Source organism: Hoplias malabaricus, chromosome 16 (genome assembly GCF_029633855.1).
Source record: "Hoplias malabaricus isolate fHopMal1 chromosome 16, fHopMal1.hap1, whole genome shotgun sequence".
Lineage (NCBI taxonomy): Eukaryota > Metazoa > Chordata > Actinopteri > Characiformes > Erythrinidae > Hoplias > Hoplias malabaricus.
In genome coordinates, this window is record NC_089815.1 from 892,227 (window position 1) to 918,421 (window position 26,195).

At 45.9% G+C, this 26,195-nt stretch overlaps 1 protein-coding gene across 1 annotated transcript in view; it reads left to right on the forward strand.

Moving 5' to 3' along the window:
* arnt2 (aryl-hydrocarbon receptor nuclear translocator 2) overlaps positions 1-25,763 on the forward strand; it is a 79,705-nt gene extending 53,942 nt beyond the window's left edge. Inside the window, exons 12-20 of the mRNA XM_066647958.1 lie at positions 4,470-4,523; positions 4,614-4,654; positions 5,777-5,852; positions 10,999-11,122; positions 14,388-14,487; positions 17,555-17,696; positions 18,754-18,922; positions 22,443-22,588; positions 23,680-25,763. Of these exons, the coding sequence (XP_066504055.1) occupies positions 4,470-4,523; positions 4,614-4,654; positions 5,777-5,852; positions 10,999-11,122; positions 14,388-14,487; positions 17,555-17,696; positions 18,754-18,922; positions 22,443-22,588; positions 23,680-23,778 (951 nt within the window). The 3' untranslated portion in view covers positions 23,779-25,763. The remainder of the gene's footprint in view (positions 1-4,469; positions 4,524-4,613; positions 4,655-5,776; positions 5,853-10,998; positions 11,123-14,387; positions 14,488-17,554; positions 17,697-18,753; positions 18,923-22,442; positions 22,589-23,679) is intronic.
* Positions 25,764-26,195: the final 432 nt, after the last annotated feature.

The following is a 26,195-nucleotide window of genomic DNA, read 5'->3' on the forward strand; positions in this document are numbered from 1 at the left end:
TGAGGTGATTCTGTGGTGAAGCCTGTGGTAAAGAGATGAGCAGATTTCTGAGGTGAAGACTAAGCCCTCGGTGAAAGATCATTTTAAACCTTTTACATGAATCTGCTCATAGTGCAGTGGCCCAAAACTTTGTGACAATTTCTCTCGTTTTTACTCGTAGTTTGCCCCTTTGCAGGTCTTTATTTTATTGTTACATTGGATTGAATTTTTATTTATTTATTTATCTATCTATCTATCTATCTATCTATCTATCTATCTATCTATCTATCTATCTATCTATCTATTTATTTGTTCATTCATTCATTTATTCAGGAATTGTTTTATTGGAAAAATGGAAGCTTTAATAAACACAAAGGGAGGAATGTTTGACCGCTCTCTCGTCTCTCTCTCTCTGTGTCTCTCTCTGTGTCTCTCTAATAGTAAGCACATGCCTGGACGTCTCCATTCTGGTTCATGGCTCCAACTGTTTCCATAGCAACCCACTTCTGTCTCTGTGATAGCGTCCACTATAGCACTTCATGATGCTTTTGTCCAGCACCCTGTCGCTCATGGTCTGTCATCTTCAGAGTCATTCAAACACACACACACACACACACAGACTGACAGGGCATTATTATGGGCTGTTATTGTGCCCATGCTGAGATGAAAGTGCTGCTGTGTTTTGGTGGTCATTTTTCATCCGCGGAGATCACAGCTAGTTTCCTGTGAATGGACGCAGGGAGCGGTTCCTGTGGAAACTTGGACGTGTGGATATTGTTTTTGCTCTCTCTCTACCTCTCTGTCTCTCTCTCTCTCACTCTACCTCTCTCTCTCTCGTTCCCTTCTCTCTCTCTTCTTTTTCTCTTTCTCTCTCTCTCTGTCTCTCTCTCTTTCTCTCTCTACCTATATGTCTCTCTCTCTCTCTCTCCGTCTCTCTCTGTCTGTCTGTCTCTCTGTCTCTCTCTCTCTCACTCTACCTCTCTCTATCTGTGTCTCTCTCTCTACCTATATGTCTCTTTCTCTCTCTCTCTCTCTCTCTCTCTCTCTCTACCTCTGTCTCTCTCTCTCTACCTCTGTCTCTCTCTCTCTGTCTCTCTTTCTCTCTCTCTCTGTCTTTCTCTCTCTCTCTATCTCTCTCTCTCTCTCTCTCCGTCTCTCTCTGTCTGTCTGTCTCTCTCTCTCTCCTCTCTCTCTCTCTACCTATATGTCTCTTTCTCTCTCTCTCTCTCTCTCTCTCTCTCTCTCTACCTCTGTCTCTCTCTCTCTACCTCTGTCTCTCTCTCTCTGTCTTTCTCTCTCTCTCTATCTCTCTCTCTCTCTCTCTCTCCGTCTCTCTCTGTCTGTCTGTCTCTCTCTCTCTCTCTCACTCTACCTCTCTCTCTCTGTGTCTCTCTCTCTGTCCCTCTCTGTCTCTCTCTTTCTCTCTCTCTCCTTTTCTCTTTCTGTCTCTCTCTCTCTCTCTCTCTCTCTCTCTCCCTCTCTGTCTCTCCCTTTTCTCTTTCTGTCTCTCTCTCTCTCTCTCCCTCTCTGTCTCTCTCTCTCTCTGTCTGTCTGTCTCTCTGTCTCTCTCTCTCTCTGTCTCTCTCTCTGTCTGTCTGTCTCTCTGTCTCTCTCTCTCTCCCCCTCTCTCTCCCTCTCTCTCCCTCTCTCTCTCTCTCTCTCTCTCTCTCTCTCCTCCTGAGGTTCATGTGCGGTTCATTGTGTTGGGTGCTTTCCATGTCATCATTCCAGTGTTGGTCCAAGTGACCCTGCATGCTCTTGGTGTTCTGCTTTGCTCCCTTCTGGCACTCTGTGTGTGTGTGTGTGTGTGTGTGTGTGTGTGTGTGTTAAATCTCAAAAGGTAAACCCATAGTAATAGTAACTTTTATTGACATATATCTACACAGACACCTGAATAAGAACAAGAACAGACTCCACACTTCTGAGTGGGCTCTACACATTTCTGTGAGAACTTTGACTGCATACAGCCACATGAGCTCTGGATCACACACACTCGGTCAGCGCTGTCAGTCCAGAACCCAGTTCCACTGCTTCACAGCCCAGTGCAGAGGCCCTCTCAGTGGAGATGATATGAGCTGCGTGTGCACAGTGGGGTCACCGTAAAGAAGCCGGAGTCAGGTATAAGAGGGGTCTGTGACCCCGCTCTGAGGTAGTGTTTGTGTGTGTCTCGGTGTGTGTTTGTGTCAGAGGAATTGCAGTGTGTGTTCATGCATGTCCTCTGCTGCAGTTTTGACAGGTTGGGGTTTTGGAAGCGGTGCAGTTTTCCACTGGTTGTGAACGTTTGACTTGTGTTTTTCAGATTCCAACACTAACTGTGCTTTAGTTTGGTGCAAAGCGGCGGAACGATGCAGTGTGAGTCAGTCTGAAGTGTGTATGTTTGTCTGTCATTAGTCGGAGATGGAAATATTCAGCATCATCACAGACAGCTACAGGTTTACTTCACGAAACCATTGTTTTCCTCCAGACTCCAGGAGGGGGCTGTTCCACTCGCATTTGTCTTTAAAAATTTCCATGAAGGCTTTTTATGAAACGAGTTTCCAGAAAGTTGGGGAGGTGAGATGAGGACAGCACTGCTTGAGTGTGTGTGTGTGTGTGTGTAGGCTTGGACAGGATCACACCTCTCGTGTGTAAGAGATACTGTAAAATATCTGACTACAATGCTGTATTATTCTCTGTTTAAAAACTACCCTCTCATGATCACTGAATATCTTCCAGAGCTGGTACAAGAACAACTTACCACCTTAAGGAGGAGCAGGAGGTGGTATTTTGTATTTAACCCTAGCATTAACACTGTGGTGTTTTTCTACTGCATGATCCCTACTCTACTACCTGGTTCTGGAAGCGGGTTCTTGTTTAGTGGCTGTTCTCTCGTGGTTCAGAGCGAGTCAAGTAGGGACTAAACCGTGGCGTGTAAACCTTGCAGAGCGCTGATCGTTCAGAGAGAGTCGTCACTCTACGCCACGCAATGCAGACGACCAGCACCAACTCTCCATCTGTAAAATCGCAGACACAGGGAGAACACACCACACTCCTCACAGACAGTCACTTGGAGGAAACCCACGCAGACACAGGGAGAACACACCACACTCCTCACAGACAGTCACCCGGAGGAAACCCACGCAGACACAGGGAGAAAACACCACACTCCTCACAGACAGTCACCCGGAGGAAACCCACGCAGACACAGGGAGAACACACCACACTCCTCACAGACAGTCACCCGGAGGAAACCCACGCAGACACAGGGAGAACACACCACACTCCTTACAGACAGTCACCCGGAGGAAACCCACGCAGACACAGGGAGAACACACCACACTCCTTACAGACAGTCACCAGGAGGAAACCCACGCAGACACAGGGAGAACACACCACACTCCTCACAGACAGTCACCCGGAGGAAACCCACGCAGACACAGAGAGAACACACCACACTTCTCACAGACAGTCACCCGGAGGAAACCCACGCAGACACAGAGAGAACACACCACACTCCTCACAGACAGTCACCCGGAGGAAACCCACTCAGACACAGGGAGAACACACCACACTCCTCACAGACAGTCACCCGGAGGAAACCCACGCAGACACAGAGAGAACACACCACACTCCTCACAGACAGTCACTTGGAGGAAACCCACGCACACACAGAGAGAACACACCACACTCCTCACAGACAGTCACCCGGAGGAAACCCACGCAGACACAGGGAGAAAACACCACACTCCTCACAGACAGTCACCCGGAGGAAACCCACGCAGACACAGGGAGAACACACCACACTCCTCACAGACAGTCACCCGGAGGAAACCCACGCAGACACAGGGAGAAAACACCACACTCCTCACAGACAGTCACCCGGAGGAAACCCACGCAGACACAGGGAGAACACACCACACTCCTCACAGACAGTCACCCGGAGAAAACCCACGCAGACACAGGGAGAACACACCACACTCCTCACAGACCCAGGTGACAGTACAGTTGTTGATTCAGAAATCCAACATTCTCCCGCATTTTTTCAATTCATGGAAACTGGTGTGTAGTATTAATGACAATTATCATTGTATTGAACAAAAAATAACCTTTAAATCTAAACCCGAACTCATACATACTTTTGGATACGATATTATTCCCAAGAACAGAATAAATCTATCACAGTCTTTTTCCAGATGGAGCTCATAGCGAATGCAGCGCCCAGTACTTTCTTCACCACTTCATTTTTCGTTTATTTTTTATTGAATAAAATGACAAAAGAGCAGGAGAATGTATCAGTTTTCAATTACAATTAAATGTTACACAAAAAAAAAACACTTTAAAACGGGTCCGTACTCCTGATAGAGTCAGTGCTATCGTTGGGGGTTTAGTGTGTAGCAAAATAAAAGCACTAACTCGGGGCGTTGTAAGACTAACAAAGCGTGGCAGGTTTTCTGACTGGGCTCTGAACCCTGCTCTCAGAACTTCTGATCAACTTGTGTCTCATTCACCAGGAGTTGTTCTCCAAAGCAGATCTCCCTCAGCTGAACTCGCCTCCTTTGAGCCAGGTTTGTTGCTGGGGCTACTGTTAGCTGTTTGAGTAGAACTCAGTGTGGTCTGGCCCTGTGTGGGTGTGTGATTTATTCTTTTTTACTCAGCTGGAGCTTGTGGGTAACACTGGAGAGAATGCTATGTCAGTGTAAGACCCCCACACTGCTTCCACACTGGCTCTAATCCTCAAAGAACCATAACCATAACACAGTAACCCGCTGTTATTGCATTGAAATGTAACTGTAAAAACAAGAGTCGCCCAGCAAAAACACACTTGGGTTAAAAAAAACCCTCTCGTCCAAACATTCCTTCAGCGCTGAGCTAAAAGTGTAGGTAATGGGCTCTTTAAAGTAACACTAGGCAGTATTTTTACATTAAAAATTAAAGCTTCAAAATCATTGTGACGCTCCACTGAGCTGTAACAGAGAACAGAGCCTCTGTGGTTGCTCCCCCAGGTTCAGCACTGCAGAAACTGCACTGTGTAACTTTGGGAGGAGGGTAGGAAACCACCCGTCACAGTCCCTTGCATCTTGATTTCAGGACATTGGACATTCACGGTTTGAAACTGTGGAGGCAGCTAGGTGTCAGTGTAAGGACTGTTACATGAATATTTTCACCGGAGAAAATGACTGATGGCTCCTTTAAACATCTGTGAGAAGTGAGTGAGAGAGTGCTGTGGAGTGAGAGTGGATGAGCGCCACCGTGGGAACAGCGTGTGGCGGAGATGACGTCTGTGAGAATCCTGTCGTCGTATTGTTTTTCAGTTCCAGATTCAACAGACGTGCAGAACTAAAAGTATCTGCAGGACGGTATGGTGTAAATTAGGCGGGGAACGGGTGAATACACAGTTATTTATGATATTTGAAGCACATAACGATGATTCAGAGCAGCTGTTGACTACATTAACCCTTATAGCCCCGAGCGTACTGCAGCAGGAGCAAAAAATAAAGCAGCAACTAGCGATGGTGTTCAGTAAAAATGTTCTGTAAGAATACGAAACACACACAAACACAAAGCATATTTTATCTTTAAAACAAAACGGAAAGAAAATATGTTTAGTGAATTTTATTTAATAAAACCAGGCCCTAAAAGTCTGTACAATCTGGCAACCCAACATGGCACCAGAAACTTGTTTTTCAGATGTGGAACAGTCAAGAGACACTTACTGAGCAAAAGGAAAGAAAGAAGCTGGTGGTGTTTTAAGAACAATGCACTGACTGCTTGTGTGTGTGTGTGTGTGTGTGTGTGTGTGTGTGTGTGTTCACTGTAGGCAGCTCCAGCAGCAGCAGCAGGCCGAACTTGAGGTTCATCAGAGGGACGGACTCACCGCATATGACCTGTCACAGGTATCTATAAACACACACACACACTCTTCACACACACTTATATTATTTTTAATTTAGAGATATGTTTGACATGCCTTGTAGTGTATTATGATCCACGGAGTGGGTCCCCCTCACGGTGTGATTCATGCTGGCCACTACGTGTCAGTATAACACCTGTTTCATAAAGAGTAGTAGGATCACTCACTGAAGAAAAAGTTAACTCAACACACTTGGAGGAGAATGCCAGCTGCTGACTGATGCTCGCACTGGGGTGGTACTGTGCTCATGTGGTGTGGGGAGGTGGGAGGGAGACAGCAACACACATACACACACACACACACACACACACACACTCTTGGACTGTCAACCTTAGATGACAAAAGAGGCAACACTTGCACACTGCGAGACCCAAACATCTTGTTTGTACAGTGTGTGTTTAGAAAACGGTGTGGAGCTTCATCTGGAAAGTCAAGAGCCCTGTTCACACTTGTCTCGGGTGATGTGAACATTAATGACTGCCAAAGTGCACAGCTGTTCACACCTGGTATATAAATGCGTCTCCTGTGTGCGACGGTGATCATGATTCTCACATTATTTCCGCTGGTGGAACATGTTGGGGTCTGCACTGTAAAACAGAACATTCACAAACACACTCAAACATCTCGGTAAGTATTCGTCCTAGAAACATCAGGGGCTGTGTGTGTACAGTGTAGTTTGTGACTGATGTAGTTCACTGTAGAGGGAGCGAGGAGCTGTGTGTACAGTGTAGTTTATTACTGATGTAGTTCACTGTAGAGGGAGCGAGGAGCTGTGTGTGTACAGTGTAGTTTATTACTGATGTAGTTCACTGTAGAGGGAGCGAGGAGCTGTGTGTGTACAGTGTAGTTTATGACTGATGTAGTGCACTGTAGAGGGAGAGAGGAGCTGTGTGTACAGTGTAGTTTGTGACTGATGTAGTTCACTGTAGAGGGAGCGAGGAGCTGTGTGTACAGTGTAGTTTATGACTGATGTAGTTCACTGTAGAGGGAGCGAGGAGCTGTGTGTGTACAGTGTAGTTTATGACTGATGTAGTTCACTGTAGAGGGAGCGAGGAGCTGTGTGTGTACAGTGTAGTTTGTGACTGATGTAGTTCACTGTAGAGGGAGAGAGGAGCTGTGTGTGTACAGTGTAGTTTGTGACTGATGTAGTTCACTGTAGAGGGAGCGAGGAGCTGTGTGTACAGTGTAGTTTATGACTGATGTAGTTCACTGTAGAGGGAGCGAGGAGCTGTGTGTGTACAGTGTAGTTTGTGACTGATGTAGTTCACTGTAGAGGGAGTGAGGAGCTGTGTGTGTACAGTGTAGTTTATGACTGATGTAGTGCACTGTAGAGGGAGCGAGGAGCTGTGTGTGTACAGTGTAGTTTATGACTGATGTAGTTCACTGTAGAGGGAGTGAGGAGCTGTGTGTGTACAGTGTAGTTTATGACTGATGTAGTTCACTGTAGAGGGAGTGAGGAGCTGTGTGTACAGTGTAGTTTGTGACTGATGTAGTTCACTGTAGAGGGAGTGAGGAGCTGTGTGTGTACAGTGTAGTTTATGACTGATGTAGTGCACTGTAGAGGGAGCGAGGAGCTGTGTGTGTACAGTGTAGTTTATGACTGATGTAGTTCACTGTAGAGGGAGTGAGGAGCTGTGTGTGTACAGTGTAGTTTATGACTGATGTAGTTCACTGTAGAGGGAGTGAGGAGCTGTGTGTACAGTGTAGTTTGTGACTGATGTAGTTCACTGTAGAGGGAGCGAGGAGCTGTGTGTGTACAGTGTAGTTTATGACTGATGTAGTGCACTGTAGAGGGAGCGAGGAGCTGTGTGTGTACAGTGTAGTTTATGACTGATGTAGTTCACTGTAGAGGGAGTGAGGAGCTGTGTGTGTACAGTGTAGTTTATGACTGATGTAGTTCACTGTAGAGGGAGCGAGGAGCTGTGTGTGTACAGTGTAGTTTGTGACTGATGTAGTTCACTGTAGAGGGAGTGAGGAGCTGTGTGTGTACAGTGTAGTTTGTGACTGATGTAGTTCACTGTAGAGGGAGTGAGGAGCTGTGTGTACAGTGTAGTTTATGACTGATGTAGTTCACTGTAGAGGGAGCGAGGAGCTGTGTGTGTACAGTGTAGTTTGTGACTGATGTAGTTCACTGTAGAGGGAGTGAGGAGCTGTGTGTGTACAGTGTAGTTTATGACTGATATAGTTCACTGTAGAGGGAGAGAGGAGCTGTGTGTGTACAGTGTAGTTTGTGACTGATGTAGTTCACTGTAGAGGGAGAGAGGAGCTGTGTGTGTACAGTGTAGTTTATGACTGATGTAGTTCACTGTAGAGGGAGTGAGGAGCTGTGTGTGTACAGTGTAGTTTATGACTGATGTAGTTCACTGTAGAGGGAGTGAGGAGCTGTGTGTGTACAGTGTAGTTTATGACTGATGTAGTTCACTGTAGAGGGAGTGAGGAGCTGTGTGTGTACAGTGTAGTTTATGACTGATGTAGTTCACTGTAGAGGGAGTGAGGAGCTGTGTGTGTACAGTGTAGTTTGTGACTGATGTAGTTCACTGTAGAGGGAGTGAGGAGCTGTGTGTGTACAGTGTAGTTTATGACTGATGTAGTTCACTGTAGAGGGAGTGAGGAGCTGTGTGTGTACAGTGTAGTTTGTGACTGATGTAGTTCACTGTAGAGGGAGTGAGGAGCTGTGTGTGTACAGTGTAGTTTGTGACTGATGTAGTTCACTGTAGAGGGAGTGAGGAGCTGTGTGTGTACAGTGTAGTTTATGACTGATGTAGTTCACTGTAGAGGGAGTGAGGAGCTGTGTGTGTACAGTGTAGTTTGTGACTGATGTAGTTCACTGTAGAGGGAGTGAGGAGCTGTGTGTGTACAGTGTAGTTTATGACTGATGTAGTTCACTGTAGAGGGAGTGAGGAGCTGTGTGTGTACAGTGTAGTTTATGACTGATGTAGTTCACTGTAGAGGGAGTGAGGAGCTGTGTGTGTACAGTGTAGTTTATGACTGATGTAGTTCACTGTAGAGGGAGTGAGGAGCTGTGTGTGTACAGTGTAGTTTATGACTGATGTAGTTCACTGTAGAGGGAGTGAGGAGCTGTGTGTGTACAGTGTAGTTTATGACTGATGTAGTTCACTGTAGAGGGAGTGAGGAGCTGTGTGTGTACAGTGTAGTTTGTGACTGATGTAGTTCACTGTAGAGGGAGCGAGGAGCTGTGTGTGTACAGTGTAGTTTATGACTGATGTAGTGCACTGTAGAGGGAGCGAGGAGCTGTGTGTGTACAGTGTAGTTTATGACTGATGTAGTTCACTGTAGAGGGAGTGAGGAGCTGTGTGTGTACAGTGTAGTTTATGACTGATGTAGTTCACTGTAGAGGGAGCGAGGAGCTGTGTGTGTACAGTGTAGTTTATGACTGATGTAGTTCACTGTAGAGGGAGTGAGGAGCTGTGTGTGTACAGTGTAGTTTATGACTGATGTAGTTCACTGTAGAGGGAGTGAGGAGCTGTGTGTGTACAGTGTAGTTTATGACTGATGTAGTTCACTGTAGAGGGAGTGAGGAGCTGTGTGTGTACAGTGTAGTTTATGACTGATGTAGTTCACTGTAGAGGGAGTGAGGAGCTGTGTGTGTACAGTGTAGTTTGTGACTGATGTAGTTCACTGTAGAGGGAGTGAGGAGCTGTGTGTGTACAGTGTAGTTTATGACTGATGTAGTTCACTGTAGAGGGAGTGAGGAGCTGTGTGTGTACAGTGTAGTTTGTGACTGATGTAGTTCACTGTAGAGGGAGTGAGGAGCTGTGTGTGTACAGTGTAGTTTGTGACTGATGTAGTTCACTGTAGAGGGAGTGAGGAGCTGTGTGTGTACAGTGTAGTTTATGACTGATGTAGTTCACTGTAGAGGGAGTGAGGAGCTGTGTGTGTACAGTGTAGTTTGTGACTGATGTAGTTCACTGTAGAGGGAGTGAGGAGCTGTGTGTGTACAGTGTAGTTTATGACTGATGTAGTTCACTGTAGAGGGAGTGAGGAGCTGTGTGTGTACAGTGTAGTTTATGACTGATGTAGTTCACTGTAGAGGGAGTGAGGAGCTGTGTGTGTACAGTGTAGTTTATGACTGATGTAGTTCACTGTAGAGGGAGTGAGGAGCTGTGTGTGTACAGTGTAGTTTATGACTGATGTAGTTCACTGTAGAGGGAGCGAAGAGCTGTGTGTGTACAAAAAACAAACAAACAACAGAAACACCTGTTTTTGAATAAAAATAAATATGTTTGTACGGGGGCTCAGAGTGCAAGCCACGTTGAACCACAAACACACGCACAGACACACACACATGCATACTGCTTACGACTTGAAACTCCATTGTTTATTCATTAAACCCTGGGGCCGTGATGTGGTTGATGTGGGCGGTGCTCATTGCTGTTGGACGTGCATCAAGTGCTTTGTCTTTCACACTGCAGCATTAATGCGGTCTTATTCCTCTCGGTCCACCTGCGAATGTGGTTTGAGTGATGGGATCATAGTGTGTCCTCGATCACACCTGTCCCTTCACCCAGGACGTTAATGTTAACACCCGCCGTGAACGGGGCCTAGGGCTGTCATACTCTGATATAAAAGCCAGTCCTAATATAATCAACTAGAACACAGAGGAGCTCTCAGCTGGAGCCACCTACTCTCAGGATTTTCTCGGGTGTCTCTGTACGCTTGCGTAACCCGCACACGCTGTGGAGGACGGAGCTGATGTGGAGCTCTCCCTGAGGCTGATCTTCAGCAGCTCTCCCCCGGCTCCCTGCTCTGAAATCAGGCCAGAACTGTGGTGTGAAGTCGGCTTTAGCGGCGTGTTGCTAATCTGTTCTCATGTGGAGAGGAGAACCTTCCGGCGTCTCTCCACTTCTCCCTCTGTTCAATCCACACGGTTCCACATTTATACCTGCAGCACTGCTCTTAAATTAGGGTTCCTTTACTTTACACAGGGAACACAGATGTGAACGTTCAGCACCTGATCCTGCATCCGATGTTCAGGAACGTTTAGGGGTTCGACTCCCAGCTCAGGGAGGAATCTATAAAGTGAGATTAAAGTTAATTTCCTGGATAAAATATGGTTGTTAATGCTGTTTGGGTTTGTCCTGTGTGTGTGTGTGTGTGTGGGTCAGCAGGTGCCAGTAGGCGGTGTGTCCACCGGAGTCCACGAAGCCAGTAAAAGCATCGACAAAACAGAGACGCTTTTCTCTCAGGAGAGAGACCCTCGCTTCAGCGACATGTACACGGGAATCTCCGGCTGTATGTAAAACACACACACACACACACACACACACACACACATCTTCCACCAAAACGTACACACAGCCTTCACAAACGCCGCTGTGGCACTGAAATGAAGAATGTCAGTGGTCTACGTTTCACTGTTCGTTATAAACTTTCACCATGTGTTAACCTCACGAGCCCCGAGTAAACTACAGGCGTCAGACATCAAATCTCTCCCTGCCGTCTGGTTCCATTCAAGTTACAACAGTTTCGATTGCATTTCCACCACATTATCGCTGTGGATCTTTTCTCCAGTGTGTGTTTCGTGGACGGAGATTTGGTTCTCACCCTCACGCAGTGAACTCAATCTCCTCTGTTGCTGATAAACCCCAGTCAGACTATAACAAAAGCCTCTGTGCTCTTATTACTTCCCCTTTAAAATGAGCCGGGTGTTATCTGCTGTCCCGCGGTGCCCTGAGCCGCTCGGCCTTGTGTTTATGACGGATCTGAGCAGCTGCTTCTGATTGGACGAGATTGCGATGCGGCGAATCGCTTCGGTTCTTTACTGTGGAGCTGATAAACCTGTTTTAAGTTGAAAGTTGTAAGGCTTGGGGTTATCAAATCAAATCAAATCAAATTTATTTATATAGCGCTTTTCACAACTGGTGTTGTCACAAAGCAGCTTCACAGAATTCCAGTAAGACAAGATTTGACATGAAATGTAAAGACAAATGTAAAACCCTCAAGTGAGCAAGCCAGGGGCGACAGTGGCAAGGAAAAACTCCCCCAGCTGAGGAAGAAACCTTGGGAGGAACCAAGGCTCACAAGGGGTGACCCATCCTCCTCTGGTCAATCTACTGGTGATGATAGTTAGTAGTCCATGAGAACTTCAGTGTAGGGACAGCTTCAAGGCACTTGGTGGTTGCTGGAGCGTGGGCAGCTGGTCTGAAGCGTGGAGGAGGATCTCGACAGTCATCCATCAGTGTCCAGACAGACAGGTGGCAGTCGTTTACTCGGAAAGATGTAAAGGGATGGAATTAGTTTTGAACTGTTTTGTGTTTGTAAAGTAGAAAATATGAAAATTTCCAGAGTGTGGCTAATGACTCCGGCAGATCTGACTATGACAGCATTAACTAAAAGGAGAGAACCAGAAGGACACACAGACACGGGAGCATCCTGAAACACTGGCATCCCTCCGCTCCACCGTCAACAAACCTGAGTGATCGCGAGAAGCGGCGGGACGACAGCACCAGCGTCTCAGTATACTATAATTCCCTGTGTCCATGGACCCCCCGGATCTGCCGCCTTTATCTATGGGGGAGCATTAGCTACCAAATGATAAACTAAACAAATGAGTTTTTAGCCTACATTTGAAGATTGCGACTGTGTCTGAGTCCCGAACATTTTTTGGAAGATCATTCCAGAGTTGGGGGGCTTTATAAGAAAAGGCTCTTCCCACAGCTGAGGCCTTCTGAATTCTGGGAACATTTAAAAATCCAGTATTCTGTGATCTGAGTGAACGTGGAGGCTCATAATAGGAAATTGTATCTTGAAGATATTCAGGAGCAAGCCCATGTAGAGCTTTATATGTTAATAACAAAATTTTGTAGTCAATGCGGAATTTAACAGGCAGCCAATGAAGTGATGATAAAACTGGGCTGATATGTTCAAATTTTCTAGTTTTAGTGAGGACCCTAGCTGCAGCATTTTGAACTAGTTGAAGTTTTCTTAAATTGCTGCTGGTGCATCCTGACAGTAGTGCGTTACAGTAGTCAAGCCTTGAAGTAATAAAGGCATGTACTAATGTTTCTGCGTCCTGGAGGGATAGGGCATTTCTAATCTTAGCAATATTGCGAAGATGTAAAAAAGCTGTCCTAGTGATACTACCTATGTGTTGATCAAATGATAAATCCGGGTCAATTATGACACCAAGATTTTTTGCTGCTGAACCAGGTTTAACTGGAAAGTTAGCTAGATCTAAAATTAAATCTGATAATTTATTTCTTGTCACTTTTGGACCCAAAAGCAGGACCTCTGTTTTGTTGCTGTTTAGAAGGAGGAAGTTACGCAACATCCAGCCTTTCACGTCTTTTACACAGTCCTCTATTTTCTTTAATCTGTGTTTGTCATCGGGCTTGGCTGAAATATACAATTGTGTGTCGTCTGCGTAACAGTGAAAGTTAATGTCATGGTTTCTTATAACTGTGCCTAGCGGTAACATGTATAATGTAAATAATAATGGTCCTAAAATAGAGCCTTGTGGAATTCCAAATCTTAGTTTAGAATAATTTGAATTTAGATTGTTTACTTTTACGAATTGATAACGTTCCGTTAAGTAAGATTTGAACCATAATAGGGCTGTCCCTGTGATTCCAACCATGTTTTCTAACCTTTCTATGAGAATATTGTGGTCTATTGTATCGAAGGCTGCGCTTAGGTCAAGAAGCACCAACAGGGATACGTGGCCTTGATCAGAGGCAAGAAGAAGATCATTTGTTATCTTGACTAGAGCTGTCTCTGTACTATGATGTTGCCTGAATCCAGATTGGAATTTTTCATATATATGATTCTTATGTAGATATGAACTAAGTTGTTGGGCCACAGCTCTTTCTAAGATCTTAGACAGAAATGGCAAATTAGAAATAGGCCTGTAATTAGACAGTGTACTAGCATCAAGATTTGGTTTCTTGATCATAGGTTTAATAACTGCTAGTTTAAAAGCTTTGGGTACATGGCCCAGACTAAGCGATGAGTTTACTATAGTTAAAAGAGGATCAATAATAGCTGGTAGTACTTCTTTGAGCAACTTTGTGGGAATTGCGTCAAGTGTGCAAGTTGTACAGTTTGCGGAGGTGATAATCTTCTCTAGTTCTAATTGTGGGAGTGGGTAAAAGGTTTCAAGTCTTTCTTTTACAGTTACATTATGTTTTATTTCATTCACATCAGGTGGCAGCCAGGATGGATTTGATCCTGTGGCTAGAGTTTGTTGTCTAATATTCTCAATTTTATTATTAAAAAAGTCCATAAAATCTTTACTGGTGAGAGTTGCTGGAATTAGTTGTTCAGAACCTGCTTGATTTTTTGTAATTCTAGAAAACACACTAAACAGTGCTCTCGGATTATTTTTATTATTGGAGATCAGCGAGGCCAGATATGCTGAGCGAGCTTTAGTGAGGGCATTTCTATACTCTATAAGGCTGTCCTTCCAGGCAGAATGAAACTGGAAGAATGAAAAGGGTTATGGGTTCATATACTCACTCGGGATATGTGTGTGTGTGTGTGTGTGTGTTTGCGTGTGCAGCTGATAAGAAGATGATGGTGCCCTCGTCCACAGCTGGAGGTCAGCAGCTGTATTCCCAGGGCAGTCCTTTCCAGCCCGGACATTCAGCCAAGAGTTTCAGGTGAGACAAGTTTTTACGGACGGTGTTTTCTCTGAAACAGACACGTGATACATTTGGATCTTAGATATTTATACAACAATAATAACTATATTTATAATCTATACATTACATGTTCAACACACGGTGATCGTGTGACATTGACCACAGCTGTGAGTGTGTGAGTGACAGTGCTTACAGTGTGTGTGTGTGCGTGTGCATGTCAGCATGTGTGTATGTGCGTGTGATCGCCCATGTGTGTGTGTGTGTGTTAGCATATGTGTGCGCGTGAGCAGGTGTGTGTGTGTGCGTGTGAGCATATATCTGTGTATGTGCGTGTGCGTGAGCATGTGTGTATGTGCGTGTGAACGTCCATGTTTTTGTGTCTGTGCGTTTGAGTGCCTGTGTGTGTGTGCATTTGTGTGTGTGTGCGTCTGTGTTTGAGTGCCTGTGTGTGTGTGTGTGCGTTTGAGTGCCTGTGTGTGTGTGTGTGCGTTTGTGTGTGCGTGTGTGTGTGTGCCCGTGTGTGTGTGTTTGAGTGCCCGTGTGTGTGTGTGTGTGCGTTTGTGTGTGTGCGCGTGTGTGTGTGCCCGTGTGTGTGTGTTTGAGTGCCCGTGTGTGTGTGTTTGAGTGCCTGTGTGTGTGTGTGTGTGCGTTTGTGTGTGCGCGCGTGTGTGTGTGTTTGAGTGCCTGTGTGTGTGTGTTTGTGTGTGTGCGTTTGTGTGTGCGCGTGTGTGTGTGTGCCCGTGTGTGTGTGTTTGAGTGCCCGTGTGTGTGTGTTTGAGTTCCTGTGTGTGTGTGTGTGTTTGTGTGCCCGTGTGTGTGCGTTTGAGTGCCTATGTGTGTGTGTGCGTTTGTGTGTGTGTGTGTGTGTGTGTGTGTGTGTGTGTGTTTGAGTTCCTGTGTGTGTGTGTGTGTTTGTGTGCCCGTGTGTGTGCGTTTGAGTGCCTATGTGTGTGTGTGCGTTTGTGTGTGTGTGTGTGTGTGTGTGTGTGTGTGTGTGTGTGTGTGTGTGTGTTTGAGTGCCCGTGTGTGTGTGTGTGTGTGTGTGTGTGTGGGTGTGTGTTTGAGTGCCCGTGTGTGTGTGTGTGTGTGTGTGTGTGTGTGTGTGCGTCTGTGTTTGAGTAAATGTGGAATGTCCCGTCTGCTCTAACACTTTCCAGACTGAAGTGTGTTCAGACTCGTGGCCTGTGGCGTGTTTGTTCTGTGTTGGATGTAAATGTGCAGATCATATTTGTGTTGTTCCAGCACATTCCCTTCATTATATACAGCTCAGATAATTAATCCCAACATTAAACGAATCAGCCGAGGAATTCCTGGGGTCGGAGCCTCTGTAAAGGAGCAGATGCGCAGTGAAAATCCCACAGATAAATTCACCCAGCGGAGTTCGTACGAACTCTAAACAACTACTGCACACGGGGTTCACGGGGGATTTCACTGTGTGGGTTCTGTCCAAACACGCTGTGGAATAAATGGATCTGGACCCTTTATAACAGCACACACCGGCAGGAGAAACTGAACCGGACTCAAGTCTGTGTCAGTTATAGAACATTAATGTATTTTATACAAGAGGTGGTTCTTACAGCGTTGGATCAGTGACTTCTCCCGTCACGACCTGACCTCATTCAGGGGTCATAAAGTAAAGGAAACAGTTCTCTTTGGAACTCTGCTTGGTATAGAACCATTTTCATGTTTATGTGGTTCTTCCTTTTGATGAAGGATGTGTTCAGTGGAGCGTCATTTAGAAAATGACTGTTTAGCACCAAAAAAGAGGTGCGTCTATCACAACAAGCTGGAAATATACGCCTTAAACATAGAAGAACCATTCTAGGTGCCTCATAGAACCATATACAGCACATTTTCCTTCAATCTGAAGAACCATTTCACCCTGTAAATGATTCTGTTTTGAATTCATGAATTATAGATAGAACCATTTTCTCTGCTAAAGAACCCTCTTTTTAACAGTGATTGCTGTTGGTTGTTAAAGGAACATTAGGTAAGTCAAGGCAAAGTGCTTTACAAGGCACTACAGGGATATTAAAGCAGTAACAACAAATAGGAACTAAAACATAAGAACAATATCAAAATACAGAAAAAAAGAAAAGTAAAAAGGTAGTGTTTTTGCTTAAAAATTACAGCTTCACAATCATTGTGATGCTCCACTGAGGTCTGATAGTGAGAATAGAGCCTCTGTTGTTGCTACTCCAGGCTCAGCACTGCAGAAACTGCACTATGTAAATGTTGGGAGGAGGGTAGGAAACCACCCTCCCTCACCATTGCACCTTGATTTCAGGACATTGCGTTTAAACTGAATTATACTTTAAAACTTTAGAGGCAGCTAGGTTTCAATATAACGACACTGCACCTGTAGGGGGAGCCCAGGAGCAAACATACCAAATCTGACCTAGTGCTGCTTTAAATCAGCGTGTTAGGCCTTCTGTTTACCTCCTGAAGGCCTAACCAATGCAGACCCTAACCCTGGACATAATCAAGACTGTGTCAAGCTTCAGGAAATAAGAGTATTACTATGTAACTTACAAAACAGTGGGCCATGACTCTCTGTTTCCCGGGGGAATATATAGGAGGTGACACACAGGCCAAACCTTCTTACGCTGGGTCTGAAACAAGGGCCATGTTCACTCAAAAGTGCACTATTTTGGGGTTCCTCCATTTTGTAACAGAGTCCAAAAACATAGTGGACAATAGTCAGTGCACTCAATCCCACAATGCACCGCAAAAAGATGCGTACGACATCTGTACACTAGCGAATACCCACAATCCTCTGCACTGTTCGGTTAAAAACCCCATTGTGGTTGAATCCAACATCGTCCCCTTCAGGCCTGAATTCAGTTCCCTAAATTAGTGCACTACATAGTGAGGAATGTAGGGAACAGTGAAGAGGGAGATGTTATGTTTTCGGGCGCTGTTACAAAATGGTGGCACCCCAAAATAGTGCACTACATAGTGGCAGCTTTGTCTGAAACTCACAGCTGGGGCTCTGTACTGACCACACCACATCCTTTATTGCAGAGTAACAGCTTTTATACTCAGTGTATCGACGGATTCTCATCCTCAGTGTGTGTGTTTTCAGCTCGTCTGTGATCCATGTTCCCGGGGTGAACGATATCCAGTCCTCGGCCGGGTCGGCGGGTCAGAATCTGGCTCAGATCTCACGACAGCTCAACCCCAGTCAGGTGTCCTGGACCGGCAGCCGCCCGCCCTTCTCCGGCCAGGTGAGAACCTCCCCTTTTCCCTGAAAGCAGTAGTTGACCCACACTGCTGTGCTTTATGCATCATTGCTGTGAGGATTTGATGGAAGCACTGAGAGCATAGTCTTAGAGCACCTTCCGTCTCGAAGCTTCAAAAGATATCACGAAGTAGTGGTTTGTCGTGATGTATTGAAATTGACGTTGTATAAGTTACAGTATATGAAACAGCAAGGGTAAGTGTTTGTGTTGGTTCTGTCTCACACACACACACACACACACACACACACCATCTCCGTGTGTGTAATCAGTGTGTAACAGAGCGTGTCACTAATTGCTCTTCCTGCCGACGGTATTGGATCCAGACGCTGAGAAGCGCATTTGATTGGAGGGTTTGAGTAGGTTTCTGTGGTTACGGAAAAGGTGGCGTGTGGTGGGTTGGAGAGCTGTTTCCTCATGCGGGCGCATGTGTGTGTGTGTGTGTGTGTGTGTGTGTGCCCTTAATGAACTCGGCTGTGGAGGAAAGATACTGTTTCACATTCTTGTTCTTTAACCTAATGTATTGTAATGGAATGATTTAACCAGTCCCATCCGCGGGCTTCGGCCCTGTTAGTCACGCAGTGTTTACCTGGGCTGTGTTCTGAAGTGAGCAGTAATTGCCCTATGTGTGACGTCCAGTCCGGTTTTGGGAATAAATAAAGAACAGGCTGTAACTCCGGGAAGTTCATCACCGTGTAGCTTCTAGCCGCTAATGAACTGTTCTCAGCGTCCAGCCACAGGTCACTGCAGGCAACAGATCGATGGCTTCATTTACTCCAAACTTCATTGTAGTTTACTGAATTATTTTTTGTCTTTCTCCTTGAGACGTAGTGAGATACACAATGAGACATAGTGAGACGTACAGAGAGAGAGACAGATGGGTGGATATTACACACTTTGTAGATCGTGAAGGGAATGTAGCGGCTGGTAGCAAGAACAACACAACACAGAGCCACTCAGTGCCCATTATAAGAGGTGTTTGAGTGGTTATTAATTGCCTCTCTCTCTCTCTCTCTCTCTCTGCATGACTCTGTGCCCCTCACAGCAGCAGCTCCCAGCCCAATCCACTAAAGCCCAGTCGTCTCCCTTTGGCATCGGCTCCAGCCACAGTTACCAGGCCGACCCATCCTCCTACAGCCCGCTGTCCAGCCCGGCCACATCTTCCCCCAGTGGAAACGCCTACTCCAACTTGGCCAATCGCAGTAATGCTTTCGGTAAGACTCCTCCTCTTTCTGAGTTGCTCTTCCACAGCGTGATACTCTACTCCATTCTACTCAGCCCTATTCACTGTTTGCTCCCTGGTGCCCGGTTAGTTTTCCACTACCACATCTCTCTCGTGACATGTGTGTGTGTGTGTTAGTGTCCATGTGTGTGTGTGTGCCTGTGTGTGTGCCCGTGTGTGTGGGTGTGTCCATGTGTGTGTGGGTGTGTCCGTGTGTGTGCGGGTGTGTCCGTGTGTGTGCGTGCCCATGTGCGTGTGTGTGTGTGCATCTGTGTTTGAGTAAATGTGACGTGTATCCAGTGTCGTCTCACAACCCCGTCTCTAATGGGAACACTATAACGGTGACGTTAAGCGGTGTTTACTCATGGTGTATCGGCGTGTTGTTGTTGTTTGGGACTGAACACAGCTCCGTCATCAGTTCAGACAGATCAGTAGAGTTTGTTCCTTCCTTGTTGCAGCGTCCAGCTCTCGCTGGATTCTTTCGTCGGCCACCGATCCGAGGAGCGTTTGAACCTCTTCAAAAGACCACGGCGTCATTTTACGAGCTGCCGTCGTGAGTCGGATAAAAACAAACGTGATCTCTGCTGCAGCTGGAGATTTTACAGATGGAGAGTTGGTGCTGGTCGTCTGCGTCGCGTGGCGTAGAGTGACGACTCTCTCTGGACGATCAGCGCTCTGCAAGGTTTACACGCCACGGTTTAGTCCCTACTCGACTCGCTCTGAAATTGCCATTAGGATTTACCTAATGTAACAGCAGAGTAGAGTCGTGATGAATAGGAACAATTACGTGGAAAAGCACCAAAGGTTGGTGTCTCCAGAGTGGTCCAGGTTAGGGGTAGGCACCTCTCTGGGTGGGTAGGGTGTGGTTTTTAAGCATCACGGAATGTTATCAATTGGTTTTTGGTCGAACTGTTTCTTTAAATCAGAGAGTGTTTTCAAATATGGGGCCCAAGGTGTTTGTGGAGTGTGGGTTTAGCAGGTGTGTGTGTGTGTGGGTGTGTGTGTGGGTGGGTGTGTGTGTGTGTGTGTGTGTGTGTGTGTGTGTGTGTGTGGAGATTACACTGCTGCTGTTTAAGTGTCTCTCTGTACTAATCAAACAGTGAAACACACACACAAAGCACCTAATCCCCATCTGATCCCCAGGTGCTGGAATGGCTTCCTGTGTGTGTGTGTGTGTGTGTGTGTCTGAAAAATGTTGCTGTACATTGTACAGTTACAGTAAAAGCAGGTTTACTTTTTATTTATTTAGGGTCTGAACTAAAGCAGTTTGTTTATTTTTACTGTGATTTCCTCTCTCCTCAGCGAGGGCTCAGAGTCTAAATGATACAGGTCTGAGATCAGGAAGGGATCCTGCTCTAAATATAAAGAAATATAAAGCCTCTGTAGGAAGCGCATGAAGAAAGAGAAGAAATGACCCTTTGTGCTTTTGTCTTAAATAAAGAAACAGCGGAGTTCTGACAGATTTACTCCGCCGATGAATTAGAGCCTGTTTAATGCACTGTTACAAATACAGCAGCTATAAATACACATCCGTATGCAAATGTACCACAAACGCTGCATCTGTGACAGCTACAGGAACGATGGCACTGAAACAGAGGCTGATTAATCCGTGAGTAAGGTCCGGGTGTAAATGCGTACAGCGCTGGGGATGGACTCTGTGCTGGTCCAGAGGGTGTGGTCACGTGGCGTCTGACACAGCACCATCCTTTCAACCTCCTCCAACTGAGCTCCTAAACACAGTGAGGTGCAGAGTACGAAAAGACCTTTATTATTAGTCATTCATTCATCTTCTGTAACTGCTTCATCTTGATCAGGGTCATGGTGGGTCCAGAGCCTTTCTGGAATCACAGGGTGCAAGACAGGAACACACACTGTACAGAGCACTACACACACACTCAGTCACTCACACACTTACCCTGTCACTCACACACACACACACCTGTGGACAGTTTCACACACTCACCCAGTCACTCACACACTCACACAATCACTCACACACTCACCCAGTCACCCACACACTCACCCAATCACTCACACACTCACCCAGTCACTCACACACTCACCCAGTCACTCACACACCCACCCAGTCACTCACACAATCACTCACACACTCACCCAGTCACTCACACACTCACCCAGTCACCCACACACTCACCCAGTCCCTCACACACTCACACAATCACTCACACACTCACCCAGTCACTCACACACTCACCCAGTCACTCACACACTCACCCAGTAAGATTTTATTACTTGAAACTAGAGCAATATGCTAACGTGTGTGCTTGTTAACATGTGCTAATGTGTGTGTGTGCTAATGTGTGTGTGTGTGTGTGTGTGTGTGTGTGTGTAAAACTGAAGTGCTGTGCAGGGCCCTGAAGGCCCCGTCCACAACGAGCCCATGTTTGCGAGCCGTGTCCAGATCATTCTTTTTTAATGTGTTTGTCGTCAAATCGAAATGGAACATTTGCTCTCGCGCCGCTCGCAGGGAAACGACTCCGAACACGTGAGGAGCGAGGGGGTGAGGCTGGGCGCGAAAGAGGGAGCGAGACAGAAATAAAGAGGGTGACAGGAAATGAGAGGGAAAGAGAGAAATTGAGAGGGAGATCAAGTCAAAGTCAGAATCAGAAAAAAAGTGATGAAGACAAAGGAAGCAGGTGTAAGAGCGTGAAAGAGAAATTAAAAGTGAGAAACTGAATGACAAAAAAGAGAGAAACTTTGAGAATGAGGGGAAATAAGAGAGAGAGAGAGAGAGAGAGAGAGAGAGTGAGAGAGAAAGGACAGTACCATAATGTAAAGTTAATTTTGACACCCCCAGTCATTCTCTCTCTTGTGCCCCCCTTTTTTCTCCTTCATTTTCTCTCTCCTTTCTCTCTCTTGTACTTTTTCTCTTACACTCTCCCTCTCTCTCTTTCTCTCTCTCTCTCACTCTCACTCTCACTCTCAGTAGCCCTCGGGCGCCCAACATGAGTTGAGAAAATGATGTACACGCATAAGCGCTTCTGTCAGCTGGAGGAAAAACATCCTCAGTGTTGACGAGTGCAGGAATATTTCCATATTCCCCGTGAAATGAAGCTGTTAGATCAGCTCCTGGAAACTCTCACATTCCTGGACCACCCTCTCAGCCCTGGGGACAGGAGGCATCGTCTCTTTAATGTACACGACTGTGGAAAAGTCTTAGACACCTCAGATCCGTTGTCACTATTTTAAATAATTGATTTATCTCCTCAGTGAGAGCGGTGCATGTATATAATCACCTACAATGACAATAAATACCAGAATACAAACACAGTAAACGTAGCATAAAGTGAAAATAAGTGTTGTTTCGACCGTCGAGGGGCCGCTGGTTGAGCCTCTGCTGAGACCTAGTCGAAGGTCCTGAGGTGTTGCACATACAGCAGTTAGAAGAGAGGTGGCGCCAGGCTTCGCGAGTCTCGGAGGAAGCATGTGTTTGCCTTTACTTTTCCAGAGTGGTGGTACTGTGTTTGATTGTGTGTGTTTGTGCTCCACAGACGTGTCCGGTGAGGGCAGTCAGAGCGGCGGTCAGTTCCAGGGTCGACCGTCTGAGGTGTGGTCACAGTGGCAGAGTCAGCATCACGGCCAACAGACCGGAGAACAGCACACGCACACCCAGCCCAGCCAGTCTGAGGTGTTCCAGGTAACACACACACACACACACACACACACAAACATTTTTACACTTAAACCCGATATATACTTCTACATCAGCCGTACAGAGACTGATGCACACCTCTGCAGAAATGTAACTACACGTAGACAGACTGTGATTGGTCAGTAGTCGGAGGGACATTGTTTATGTTGAACCAAACGAGTACAGGAAGATGAGCTCCTCTCCTCCACACACAGAGACACAGCCAACAGCGCATTCACAGCCAGAGGTTTCCTCAGACACAGTGTAGACATCAGGGACGAATAAAAACTCTGAACAGAGGTCTTCAGAGGAAAAAACTCAAGGAGAAGTGATACCACGCCGAAACAACCTGCCGACTTTGTATTAGTTACTTTCCTGGCGCCTCGTGTAAACTCTGCTCCGTCCCAAACAATGACCTACTCCCTAAATAGTGCACTTTAAAGACTTATAAAAGTAATTCTACTACACCACTGCATTGTGTACTACATAGTTTAGAGAAACATGTTTGAGAGTCCGCCCCTGGTGGTGCGGCGGTGTAACTGCAGAGCGATGAAGACACCAGCTCAGAAGAGAGAACTCTCACAACTCTGCATCGAGTCCACGCAGACGTACACATCAGCCATTACTGTCCATTCTCTCAGCTCCACTGACCACGCAGGAGCGCTGTGAGGTTCTACAATTTTAGATTGTAGTCCATCTGTTGCTCTGCATACTTTGTTAGCCGCCTTTCCCCCTGTTCCTCAGCGCTCAGGTGGTGGTGTGTTAGTGTGTGTTGTGCTGGTGTAGAGTGGATCAGACACAGCAGTGCTGCTGGAGTTTTTAAACAGTCCACCAACCACAAACGTCCACTACCTAAATAACACCTGCTCTGGCTCTGTGGTGGTCCTGTGAAGCTACAGATGGACGGGGTGAGCTTAAGCTCATGACGTGAAGAATGAAGCTGCCTGGTCGTCCCAGAATGAACCAGTTCAGTTTACGCTCCACAGAGGGTTTCTCCCACATGGAGGTGGCCTTGTTTTAAAACGCTGTAGATCTATGTGTCAGTTTAAAGGTTTATTCTCCCTTTAAATGCCCTCTGTTTGTTTGTTTTGTTGAAGGACATGCTGCCCATGGCTGGAGACCCCACCCAGGGAACGGCCAACTACAACATAGAAGACTTCGCTGACCTGGGCATGTTCCCGCCGTTCTCCGAGTAACTGCGGACTGAACTGTTTTTCAGGGTCGTTTTGTTTCTGTTTCTATTGGCTGCAGTATTGTCGTCATCTTCATCCTCAGCATCATCATCATCATCATCATCGGTCGCATTTACGCACAGTTTTGTATATGAGTAAATGTTACTGCACACGCTGGTATATGATGTTTATCTTACACTGCACACACACACACACTACAATACTGTGCAAAAGTCAGAGACCACCTATCATTTCTCTAATATCCAGTCAAAACAACCTTTAAAGGAGCACTAAGTCATTTCGTACAGTTACTCTTGGGCTCCCCCTACTGTTGTAGAGTGTAATTCACAAGGGGGGTCCTCCTACCCTATTCCGAAAGCTACATAGTGTAGTTTCTGCAGTGCTGAGCCCAGAGTCGCAGTCACAGAGGCTCTGTTCTCCTTATTACAGCTCAGTGGAGCATCACAATGATTTTAAAGCTGTAATTATAATTATTTTTAGTGGAATTCATGCCGTTTCAGTCGTATTTAGTGAGTCCTCGTGTCTCCAGGTATTTGATCCTCAGCTCCAAAGTTCATCTTCTTCTCTGCATGTCGTCCACATCCTTTCAGACCCATAGTGTTAGAGACTGTGGTGTTGGAAACGTTTCAGCAGATTCTTCTCAACACAGTGTCGTATAAAAAGTCCAAAAAAAAACATGGAGGGTAGGTGAATTGGCTTCTCTAATAACTGTCCTGGTGTGTGAATGAATGTCTGTATGTGTGAGCCCAGATATGGATTGGCGCTCTGTCCTGGGTTAAACCCTAGTGCTCGATGCAGTCCTCCAGGTGGACGGTCGTTTCTGGTTGAGAGTACGCTGTGCGCGTTTGGCTGCCGCTTCTCGCCAGTGTGTGTGAATTGAGCGTTCTGAGCAGTGTAGATTGTAAAGCGTCCTTGGGTGTCTAGAAAGGCGCTATATAAGTGTAACGATAATAATAAATGTGTTTTTAAAATGAATAACTCTTACTTTACGGCTGTTTTAACGGGGAACGGAGGGAAGGGTTGTCTCTGATTTTTGTAGCATACTGTTTGCACACACACACACACACACACACAGTCTCTTCTAGACTGGTTTTGCACAGATGGTTCTGTAACCTACGAGAGGAGGTGAATATGAAGTGTCGGGGTCTGTATTTTGATGGTTTTGACGTTATCACGCTCTGTGAGTTCTCCCCACGTCTTTTTCCCGAATGAGAAGAGACTGTTTTTGTCGTTCAGTGTTTTGTTTTGTTTTTTTTTTCTCTCCCTTTTCTTTCCTCGGACTCCATCCTACTTTTGTCAAACGGCGTCCGGCTGCCAGAACCGGAAGGAAACGGAGAACATTGCACCAGCATTACGCAGCATTACGCTTTACTGTGGAGAATGTAGTCTATGTAGTGGTGTCCATGATATTTAGCCGATCTAATACTAGTGGTAGATGGATATATAAATAAAAGTGTTACGTTTAGAGTCAGTTTTGATGCTTTTTTTTCTTTCCCTTTTCTGTTGTAAATGAAATCCTCTGTGTGTTTGCGCTTCATCGGGCTCCGAGTGAGGGCTGGGGTCGGTCGCCCGGCCGCTGGACGTTATCTTTTCCACGAAACCACACGGTATTTCCGTTCAGGACCTTTCACACTCTTCCGCGGTGTAAGGAAGCGAAGGACTGATGGGAAAAGACTTGATGAATCAGAAGACGAAGATAAAGAAGAAAACCGTCGACCTTTTGCTAAACTCTGGATGTTTGTTTGTAAATAATGTGATTTTTATGTCCATTTATTCTTTGTTCTTTTCACACAGCGCCATCTGTAGGTTTACTATCATCCGTGTGCAATGTGGGTGCGTATTTAACTCTGGGTATTTAGTTTAGCCTGTTAACTGTACAATGAGTTTAGACTTGTATAAATTGTGTACCATGTGTTTTCATTCTTTTTTGTGTAACTTTATGACGACAAACTGTGCTCGTGACAATAAAACTCCAGTAAATAACTGTGGCTTTCAGTGTGAAGGATTGTTCTTTTTTCTCCAATATTCTCCTCAATCAAAGTCCTTTTCTGGATGTTTTTTTAAAGAACGGTGACCGGGAGTGTGGCAGGGGTCAGGAAACAAAGACAAGATGGCGTGCTTCTTCCGGGTGATTAAACACACTCCTGCACTAAATCGATGACAGGGTCCTGTTCCCGTGGGATTCACCATTAACAGCGTGGAGAGCGAGAGCATGTGGAGGCACTCTGTTCATTTTATAACCTCCACTGGCCAAACTGGAGCACTCTGTAGCTCTACAATTACAGACTGTAATAATGATAATAATATGTTACATTTATACAGGGCCTCTCGCAAACCCAACGACACTTTACAGTTACTTACAGGACTGTGGATCGGAGCATTCTGAGAAAAGAGCCGAGATTTAAAGCTGGAAAGAGGGG